Below are 11,121 nucleotides of genomic sequence, written 5' to 3' on the forward strand. Positions count from 1 at the left end.
TGAATCACCTCTACACCACCAGACTAGGTGGTGGACACGCATGGCTGAGATGTTTATCTGGATGTTCATCTAACCGTCGGTGAACACAGGTAGGCCTATAGTCTCCGAGTGGACCTGTGTTCAACCAAATCTAGAACTTCTCGGTACAAAAGAGTGTAGAACGCAGAGTGAATTGTCACCCTACAATGACATCATTGTGAGCTGTTGGTGTGAGAGATGAGTTTTTGGGGACCCCTCTTTCTCCTCTCTCATTCAGGCAGTCAAAATGGGAGGAGGGGGCTCAGTGACGCCCAGGGTCTGTGGACGAGGCAGGTTCCCCCGTGAGAACCCTGGAGAGAGGAGGCTAGATGGCTAGGTACACAGAGAGAGAGAGTTGGTTGGGCCTACAGCATAGCTAAACAGAGAAGAGAGAGAGTTGGCTGGAAGAGAGGGAGTTTGGCCAGAAGACGTAAAAATGTTGCAACATAACGCTAGTTAAATGAAAGACTCTGACTCCCTGTCCATGTTAGTTTAGGCCTGCCGCCCGTCTGTGTGTGTGTGTTAACTGCTGTAGCTCATCAACTGATTCTGCTGGGGGCGGGTGCGGGGGATTAGAGGTGTCTTACTCTCACTGAACATCCAGAGTTGCTCCCGAGGACGGACCCCAGATCCATCTGGTCGGCTCAGTGAGAGGCAGATATCTGCGACGGAGACCGATTCAACCGGATGTTTGGGGAACGGAAATCAGGACTGTGATGATGTAATGTCAGCATCATACATACAGATGGGAGGTGTCGGAATCAGATTTAATTTGGCCAGGTGGGCTTTCACACATATGGGGAATTTGGTTTGGACTATCGGTGCATAAAACAAATACATAGACAACAAATAAACAAGGTGCAGGGACAAGACAAGACAGTGCAAAATACAATAGAGAGGAGACAAAAACAATGTGATTCTATATGCAATACAATCCTATATACAATACAATCAAAGGTAACAAAATAATGCTGTGTGTCAATGGGGGTCACGGGCCTTGTTGGGGAGGCCGGCTATAACCCTTATGGAGGGAAAGAGAGAAAAGAGCAGGAGGGAGGGAGAAAATAGAGGGCGAGAGAGATACAGTGAGAGAGAAGAGAGAGAGAGCAGTAGAAGGTGGTGTGTCATCTCGCTGGAGGGATTCTAAGAGTGGTGGGGGGGCGGGGGGGGGGGGGGAGGGGCAGGAAAGAGGAGGGACACTGTTGAGTCTGAAGTGTGTGTTTGAAGTGCAAAGGGAGGGCTGCAGAGAGCGGGGAGGGGCAGACTGCAGCCTGCCTCAGTGCACGCACACACACACACACACACACACACACACACACACACACACACACACACACACACACAAACTCAAAGTGACTGAAGACATAGCCATAGCATTCTCTTTTTGGACCCCAGAGACTTTGGCTCAGGAGAGGAGGACACATTTGTGGCTCTGAGGAGACTGTGTGGGGCTTGGGTCCAGTAGGGACATGCAGCAGTTGTGAGCGGACTGGGAGTGTGTGTGGAGAGCAGCTGACCAGGAGCAGAGTAGCACCATGCTCTTCCTAGAGGTAAGACCACCCTCCTACACTGGCTTCAAGCCTCTTAAGTGCAACCGTTCAGCACAGACTAAACTCAAGACTGCTGGGTAGTTAAGCGTTACACTTTCTGCTCTGTTTGAACTTGGACAAACTGAAGTTGTGGTATAAAATGGCTGTGTGTTCGATTCAGCGCTTCCTTGTGTGAAAGAACCCTCGACGGAGGACAGGGAGAGAGAGAGAGCAGAGACAGTGGAGAGAGCAGAGGCCAGGGAGAGAGCAGAGGCCAGGGAGAGAGCAGAGGCCAGGGAGAGAGTAGAGACAGTGGAGAGTGGAGGCAGTGGAGGGCAGTTCGATGCAGGGGACAGGGTGTAGAAGCAGGGGAGAGGGTAGCAGCAGACGTCTATTTTTGTTTTGGACAAAGGCGGACATTGTGCCGTTGCCAGTGTGTGCCTAGGTGTAACGTGAGTGGCTGCGCTGGCCCTGGAATCCCTGGACGGTGGCTTTACCTTTGCTGAACTGAGGGCGAGCCAGGCTGGGCTGCTCTGAGGACAACTGGTGGACTCGTTCACCGGGAATCCACATCCTCTCCGTCTGTCCACCAAAGTGGCCGTTGGACAGGTTCTGCAGCGCTGAGGGAGATCAGGCTCTCTGACGGAACTGCTAGCTCAGGTCATGGAGGAACACAGTCAGCCAGCTGATGGTTATCTCTCCTAACGGACAGAGTTATATCATCTCTGCTGACGAAACCTGATAAATCAGTCACAGAGCACCAGTGCCACGCTACCAGTGCCACTTGGTGTGTCAGTGTGGTACAGTAGGCTTGTGGTTGCAGTTTAACAGATTTCACACAAGCTGGGAATTAACCACTTCGAGGCTTCCAGCTTTGTCGTAACTGTTTTGCAAACTATGCTAATTGAGCCAGACACTTCCCAACTCCATAATGTGCTGTGGGTTAGTCATGAGGCTGACTGGAGGGTGAATGGTTGGTCAGGGCTGTGACATGGTGTCAGACTGGTAGCGACTACTGACACGGCTCTCGGATCACATCTCTGAATACACAAGCCCCGTTTTTGACTTGACTTAGCTGACTGTGAAGCGAAGCTGTACGTGGATCGACAGAGACAGCTCGGGTCTGTGGTTCTTCTTCTGTATTCTAGATCATGTAGCAGCAATTCTGTACCCAAAACTGCGAAGATGATGGCTATTTGGGAGTCCACGTCACGGAGGCTCCCCATATGTTGAGGGCTGGTGGTGGTGGTGGGGGGAGGGGGAGGTTGCATAGCGTTTGTGTGGAGTCCCCTCATACAGACATGGCCCATAACTCCTCTGATGTAACCGTTCAACCACTACCCTATCAGCTAGTTAAAAAAAAGACAACTGCTGAGATATGCGTGAAGTGTGTGTGTGTCTGTGTTGGGGGTGGGCGGGTTGAGAGAGATGTGCTAGTGTGTGCATATGTGCACATCTGTCTTCGGATTGGTGGCTAAAAGTATCCTGAGATAAAGGATGTTGTTGTACACATGTACTTAACCATTTGTACTGTCCTTCTTTCCCTCTGCGACCTGCTGGCCAGCTTTTACAAGGCTTTTCACCACTGCAAAACACACTCACAAAACACGCAATCAAAAATCCAGAATTTCCCCGCCTGGGGATTAATAAAGTGTTATATTTTCTTAAAAGGCCTCAATGCCTTTATAAACAGTACATACACACATACACACACACACACACACACACACACACACACACACACACACACACACACACACACACCACACACACACACACACACACACACAGCACTGGGCTTCCAAGTGACTGCTAAATCTGTTTGGCCCCTGAATGCAGGCCTGGAGTCAGGTTGCTATAAGAGAACAGAGTCTAATCACTACTATCCTGTAGTGATTAGACCAAATGTGGGATTAGGTCATAATATATATGTAGACACAACCACCTGGAGTGAACATCACACTGCTCTCTTCTCTTCTCTTCTCTTCTCTTCTCTTCTCTTCTCTTCTCTTCTCTTCTCTTCTCTTCTCTTCTCTTCTCTTCTCTTCTCTTCTCTTCTCTTCTCTTCTCTTCTCTTCTCTTCTCTCCCCTTTCTTCTTCTCTTCTCTTCCTTCCCCTTTCTTCTCCTCTTCTCTCCTCTTCTCTTCCTTCCCCTTTCTTCTCCTCTTCTCTTCTCTCCTCGTCAAATACCAGATGTATCTAAACAGTCCCTTCTGTCTCCCCTCTTTCTCTAGCGCCCCCGTGTGATGAACCTGGAGAGGGAGCGGGCGGCGGCGCGAGGCCTGGACATGGAGCAGCGAGGCCGGGGGAAGCCAGGCCCAGGCTTCCAGAGGAGCTCCACGTCCGACGACGACTCCGGCTGCTCTCTGGAGGAGTACGCCTGGGTTCCCCCCGGACTCCGACCCGAACAGGTGAGACCACCAGACACCCCAGCACCCTCAACCCCCCCCCTACTTCCCCCCCCCGGGGGCTGGGCCTGGCCGGCATCTAGCAGCAGAGCCAGAAACACATTCCCTCGGTAAGTAGATACCGAATAAAGTAGGTACAGGGAAGCTGCTCAGACAGGAGGCCTTGTGTCTGACAGGATAGAGTGGGACAGACGTTGCCTCTCATTGGAATTAATGAGGACACATGGTGCAACACAAGAAGCTGTTCATGCTGTTGCTGCCTGATGTGCTCTCCTCACCTCCGATCCACTCGCCCCCCCCCATCCCCCCTCCACCCTCCAGCCCCTCCTTCCCCCCATGAGCAGACTGAGCAGGAGAACTCGGCCGCAAAAATCCTTAAACAAAACTGGGGGTCCAGCGAGAGTTTCGTGTCCATAAACACACACGCATGCACGCAGGCACACACTCCATATGCTTTTCATAAATGCTGTAGGTTATCCACCCCAATACGTATGTGTGTTCATATTTTCTACCCTGGTGTGAGTTGAGTTCCAGAGTGAGTCAGGATCTGTCATGGCTGAGTCTGATCTCGCAGGACGGTTCAGGAACAGGAGTATGGCTGCAAAGAGCTGCTGGGGCATTGGAGACTGGATTTGAGTACAGCAGAGCAGAGCAGAGCAAAGTAGTAGTGTTAGACAGAGCAGAACAGAGCAGAATAGTGGTGTTTGGCAGAGCACTGCTGTCCTAGCATGAGGCATCTTTATGATTGATTGATTGATTGGTTGATTGATGATTCTTTTATTTAAAGTGTCATGCTTGGACTTATAAGACACTTTCTGCTCAGTTTTCATAAACAAAGATCAAATATAACTAAAAGAAACACCAAATACAAAGAAGGTATTTATAATACAACATAAAACCCAACATAAAACACACAAAAATACATAAGTAGGCCTGTGAGCCATATCATGTGAGGAGAGAGAGATTCCAGGCGTTAGAAATAAAAACCGTAGTTTAAAACCGGCAGTTTTAAATACTTCAGCCTTAAATAACCACTCCAAGTTCTGGCCATCATCTGCCCAGAATATCTCCTAAGTCCATCTTGTTTCTCCCGAGTTAGACAGCATGGATGGCAGCTGTATGTTGATAGATGTTCTCTGTTCAGTGCCCTGACTTGCACACTCAGCAGGTTACTGGAGACTTGTAGCCCAGGGCCACTGTGGTGTAAAGTCTGTTTTCTGTGTGTGTGTATATTTGTGTTTGTGTGTATATTTGTGTTTGTGTGTGTGTGTGTGTGTGTGTGTGTGTTGCTGCATAAGACTAGGTCCTTTTATTACAGTTTAGCTCTGCCTGCAAACAGGGTTGGCCTCTGTAGGCTATGTGGCACTTTACCAACATACTCTCTCTCCTTCTCTCTCTCCTTCTCTCTCTCTCTCCCCCTCTCCCTCTCTCTCTCTCCTATTAAACGTGAGTACACATGGTATTAATGAGTGCCAGTAGAGTCTGACATCAACAGGAGGCCTCCAAAGCCTCCCACCACCACCCCCTCTGCAAAGTGGCCCTAAAACACGTGAATGTATCTCAGTCAGATAGTCTACACAGGCGGTATATCTCACCTCACATGGCCTAACGTAGATGGTCTCAACATTGAAACCCCTTTCATGTTGCAGTTGACTGATCTGCACCTCTGTCTATCTCTCCTCTGTCATTCTCTCTCACTCCATCCGTCTCTCCAACCCCCCCTCCCTCTCGCAGGTGCAGCTGTATTTCTCCTGTCTTCCGGAGGACAAGGTTCCGTACGTCAACAGTCCAGGAGAGAAACACAGAATCGGGCAGCTGCTCTACCAGCTGCCCCCTCACGATAACGAGGTAGGAACCAAGACTGACTGACTGACTGTTTTTTTGCCTGGACCGCAACAGTCGAGCCAGTGCTACAAATGTGAATGCCTGTGACCGACTCACTGACCGACTGGCTGACTGAGTGAGTGATGAAGTTAAACCATTGGACGAATGTTGCACACGAGATGAAGTTACGAGCTGCTGGAACAGGGTGTGCCCCACCAGCTGTCTCCAATCAAGTCATCACCCCCTTTGCTCTCTGCACTTTGATTCTCCTGTCTCGTTGTTATCTAGTTAACTCAACTCGGCACGCTGCTAAATGTTCAGTGTGTATTATGTGGTATGTGTCCTGTAATGGGTTATTGGGATATAATATATAGTGTGTTTACTGTCACAATGGAGAATAAACATCTGTCGCTTAACCATGTCATGTGTTCACTACAGACAACTGCAGATGAAGGAATTCCCATTACAGACACCACCACTGACTACCCCCTGTAACAAATTGGCCACAATTTTGCACGCCCTTACACGGTCCAGCCATATACTAGGTTTTTTACCTCGTCGTGTAATGATGTTTGCTGGCAAACCAGGAGCGGATTCCTGACATAGCTGAGGTTTACAGGGCTGAGAGGGCCCTCTGTGTGTGTATATGTGTGCGTGTTTGTGTTAGTGTTTGTGCCATCAAAGTTGACTGTTATTTAGAGAACAACAGAGCGGTTGTTAGTATTCTCCCCGTCCTCTGTCTATAAACACGGAGCAGGATCCGAACATGTGTGAGAGGCCTGAGTGGAGCCGGACCTGCTTCCCCGGTCGGGGAGCGGCTCACACAGAGCTGGTCCTCACAGAGCTGGTCGACGCAGAAAAGATTTCCAACTGGTCTCCCGAACCTGTCTTTTCTCTTTGTTGTCCTCCTTGTCCTCGTCCAGGTGAGGTACTGCCGGTCCCTGAGCGCCGACGAGAGGAGGGAGCTCCATATGTTCAGCCTCCAGAGGAAGAGAGAGGCCCTGGGCAGAGGAACGCCCAAGACACTGCCCCGCGCCCTGCAACACACACGCTGTCAACACGTATGTGTACACACACACGCACACACACACACACACACACACATACATTAGGAACTGAGGAGATGCACTCTACCCCCCCCCCCCCCGAGTGAGGAAGTCAGCCCACCCCAGTGATATGTGGCTGTTTCCTGTTGTCCCAGCAGCTCTCAGCAGGATGGGATGCCAGTAAAGATTCCAACTCTGATTGGTCTACTGGGAGCTCGGGCTAGATCTAGTCAGGGAGATGGCCCTAGTCTGGCCCTAGAGCCCGGTTTAAACTCATCCCCAAGGCTAAGCCTGTTTAACAGTCCTGATCCAAGACAACATCCTCTGGGAGGATGCAGATACAGCAGAGCGGGTGGGCAGGCGTCCCTGCAAGGCATGCCGATAATAAAACACCACCACAGAGCAAAGACAGGAAGAGCCCCGGTAATCCCTCTGGACAGCAGATGTGGAGCTGTCACTACTATCTCTCTCACACAGACACACACACGCTCGCACGTACAAACACACACACACACACACACACAAACAGACACAAACACACACACACACACACACACACACACTTTGTGGCCTGCGGTCTCTGGTTTCCGATTGCTGTAACTCCAGCGGACACACGACACCTGTGACACCGAGGCCATGGTACTCTGGTCATAACGCATGACAGCTGTGCGTGGCGTATCCTAGCAGCTAGGTTGCTGTGGTTATATATAAAGACTGGTGACTGGATGTCCAGGCACCTCCCCCTTCTATCATGTGGTCTTTGGAACATTCATTCATCCATTCATTCTGTGTCTGTATATGGAATGTGTATTCTAATAGAAGGGTGTATTGTCACTATGAGAAATGTAGACCCCAGGAAGAGTAGCTGCTGCAATGCAATGGCTAACGGGGATCTAAAGAAACAAACAAACATTCATTCATGCATTCATTGAGGACTACATCCTGGGGTTACACAAAGATTTAAACTGAACATAGTCCCTTTGTTACAGTCGCCTACGTCTGTAGGCTGCTCTCTGTGCTAACCTGTACTAACCTGTAGATTGCTTCCTGTTCCAGTGCGGCGGGGGCATCGGTGGCGGAGAGATGGCCATCTTCGCCTCCAGGGCGGGGCCAGGGCCTTGCTGGCACCCAGCGTGCTTTGCGTGCACCACGTGCGAAGAGCTGCTGGTGGACCTGATCTACTTCCACCAGGGGGGCAGGGTCTACTGCGGACGCCATCACGCCGAGCTGCTCAAGCCCCGCTGCTCCGCCTGCGACGAGGTAAGGGGGGCGGGGTCAACCGCGGCCTGGTCGATGACACGGAACACGAACCTGGGAATCCTCTTGTCACCGGTGAACGCGTGTAGTTTTTTTCCCCGCGGCTAACGTTGCGTGTCCGTGTCGCAGATCATCTTCTCAGACGAGTGCACGGAGGCGGAGGGCCGCCACTGGCACATGCAGCACTTTGCGTGCGTGGAGTGCGAGGCGCTGCTGGGCGGTCAGCGCTACATCATGAAGGACGGACGGCCGTTCTGCTGCGGCTGCTTCGAGTCGCTGTACGCCGAGTACTGCGAGGCCTGCGGTCAAAACATCGGTGAGTCGCGCGCGCACACACACACGCACACACACACGCACACACACACGCACACACACGCGCACACACACGCGCACACACACGCGCGCACACACACACGCACACGCACACACACACACACACACACACACACACACACACACACACACACACACACACAGTGTGGGATATGAAACAAGACTAACCACCTCTCTGCCTCTCTCCTTTTCTCTCCCAGGTGTGGACCACGCCCAGATGACCTATGAGGGCGTCCACTGGCACGCCACCGACCAGTGCTTCAGCTGTGGTCAGTGTAAGGCCTCGCTGCTGGGCTGCCCGTTCCTGCCCAAGCAGGGCCGGATCTACTGCTCCAAGGCCTGCAGCCTCGGCCAGGACGCCCACCAGTCGGACTCGTCCGACTCCGCCTTCCAGTCCGCCCGCTCCCGGGAGTCGCGGCGCAGCGTGAGAATGGGGAAGAGCAGCCGGCCGGGAGACCAGTGGCGCCAGTCGCAGCTCTTAACCCAGCCGCCGGCGGAGCCCGGCTACCAGACGCCCGGCAGCCGGTACCTGGGTGGGGAGGAGGGGGACGGGGAGTCGGACGGCGTGGGCCGGAGGCTGGCTCGCCTCGATCTCTCAGAGGAGCAGTTCTGGAGGGAGGGGGAGGAGCAGGAGGAAGGGGGGGAGGAGCCAGAGGAGTGGGCAGAGCACGAGGACTACCTGACCCAGCTGCTGCTCAAGTTCGGAGACCGCGGCCTGTTGCAGCCCTCCGACGGGCCCCGGGCCGGCTCCGGCGGCACCGACCCCAGAACCAGGTCCGGCTCCAGGCCCGCGGCGGCGGCGGTGGAGCCCTGGCTGAGGCCCGAGAGCTCTGTCACGGCCGTCACCACCCCCGCCACCTCCGCTCACACCCAGGGCCAGCACCGGAACCGTGGCCTCGGCCCGAGCCCGGGGCTGGTCGGTAAGAACCTGCCGGAGTTGCACTGGGCGCAGTCTCAGGACGGGATGGGGGACTCGGCGTATGGCAGCCACCCCGGCCCGGCCAGCGCCAGGAGGATCCAGGAGCTGGACCAGTACCAGGACCAGGACCGGGACCGGGGGTGTTCTGCTGCCAGGCCCGGCTGCTGGCTGGACCAGAGGGAGTGGTACAAGGACTCCCTGGAGTGTCTGATAGATGACCTGGGGAAGGCCGAGCAGAGCGTGGGGGACTCGATGGACTCCCTGGCGCTGTCCAACATCACCGGTAAGACTGCGGCTACAGTAGCACACAGCGCCGCTAGGTTATACACAGAGAGAAAGACAATTGATAAAACAGAAACATTTGATCACCCTCCCTCCCCCTTCCTCTCTCCCCCCTCAGGAGCGTCGGTGGACGGGGAAAGTAAGGAGCACCAGCTTCTCGTCTCCCAGCAGGGGGGCTCGACTCCTTCCGACGACTGTGAGAAGCTGAGCATCGTGGGAACAGTCAACTCCTCCCTGCTGCACCACGGCGACCCCTCCCTCAGGAGCCTGACCTCTGACCTCCATCTGCACCAGGTGGCGCCGCAGGAGGAGCAGGAGGTGAGGGGAGGAGCCAGACGGGACGTCTCTCCCTCTCTACCCCTGGTTCCTCTGCCGAGGCGCAGAATGTCCCAGCCCCAGTCCCGCCCACCACAGATGGTCAAGTTCACCGCGGACACGGTGGACAACGGCAGCCACGGCGACGTTCAGGCGCACCAGCCGCCCATGAGCGAGAGGGCGCGGCGGCGCATCTACCACCTGGAGGAGCCGGGCCCCGGCCCCGCCCCCGCCCCCCAGCGCGGCGGGCAGCATCACCGCGGACGCCACCGCAGCCGCAAGACCCGCTCCCACAACGCCCTGGACCGCCTGCCCAGGGCACGCGCTCAGTCCCTGCACTGCCCCGGGAACCCCCACCTGGCGCCCACCAGGGTGCCCCCCTACCCCCATGCCTCCTCCGACTACTCTCTCCAGGCCTCGGCTCAACGCTTCCGGGGTCTCTACGGCGAGGAGGACGACGACTGGTGCTCCACCTGTTCCTCCTCTTCCTCGGACTCGGAGGAGGAAGGCTACTTCCTCGGCCAGCCCATCCCCCAGCCCCGCCTGGCCGGACGCTACCAGTACCAGGCTGAGGACCGGCCCACCACAGTCACGGCTCTGGGGTCCAGGACTAGCTCCCACAGGAGGGGCCAGCGGAACAAGAACTGCATCATCTCATAACAGAGACATCACCCTGGAACCTGAGACCGGAACTCTGGAATTCCAGAAGCCTCCTTCTAGAGCTACCCTCTCTCGCTGACCAAGATAATAAGGGACACTTTCAATTGAGTTCAGAAGAGACCTCTAAAGACAAAGGCGTTTTCTAGTCTCTAATTCTATTTTAACATTTGCCAATAAAAGCATGCTGTATATTCAATACTCTAAGAACCATTTAAAGTATTCCAGCAATACCATTCTGTGCATTACATGGCAATACTACCCTTAATTCTGATATGGAGATAGATTGAGTAGCATCTAGACTAACCAAAATAATTATTTAATACATATAACATTCATGTAAATATTGTTAAGTTAAGATTGTAATACTGATATTTTTTATATACCTGCGTTTTAGAGATGTCTTTATATGTTCCTGATGTAAAATGCCATTTAAACAGCTGGTGTGACCATACAAGCGCGCGCGCACACACCCACACCTCCTGTTACAGCTTTAGTTAATCAAAGTGTTACCAAACAAACATCACTCTTTC

General features: G+C 53.5%; 1 protein-coding gene across 1 annotated transcript; it reads left to right on the forward strand.

Moving 5' to 3' along the window:
• Window positions 1–1,553: 1,553 nt before the first annotated feature.
• Window positions 1,554–10,591, forward strand: LOC311316819 (prickle-like protein 1; the record flags this gene model as incomplete). Its single annotated transcript, XM_084447753.1, has 9 exons — window positions 1,554–1,568; window positions 3,782–3,958; window positions 5,690–5,803; window positions 6,703–6,840; window positions 7,882–8,085; window positions 8,212–8,398; window positions 8,616–9,617; window positions 9,735–9,934; window positions 10,016–10,591. 9 exons carry the CDS (start codon window positions 1,554–1,556, stop codon window positions 10,589–10,591), a joined length of 2,613 nt encoding a protein of 870 aa, XP_084303879.1.
• Window positions 10,592–11,121: the final 530 nt, after the last annotated feature.

The sequence above is a fragment of the Borostomias antarcticus genome (genome assembly GCF_949987555.1).
Source record: "Borostomias antarcticus genome assembly, chromosome: 13".
NCBI classification, from domain to species: Eukaryota; Metazoa; Chordata; class Actinopteri; order Stomiiformes; family Stomiidae; genus Borostomias; species Borostomias antarcticus.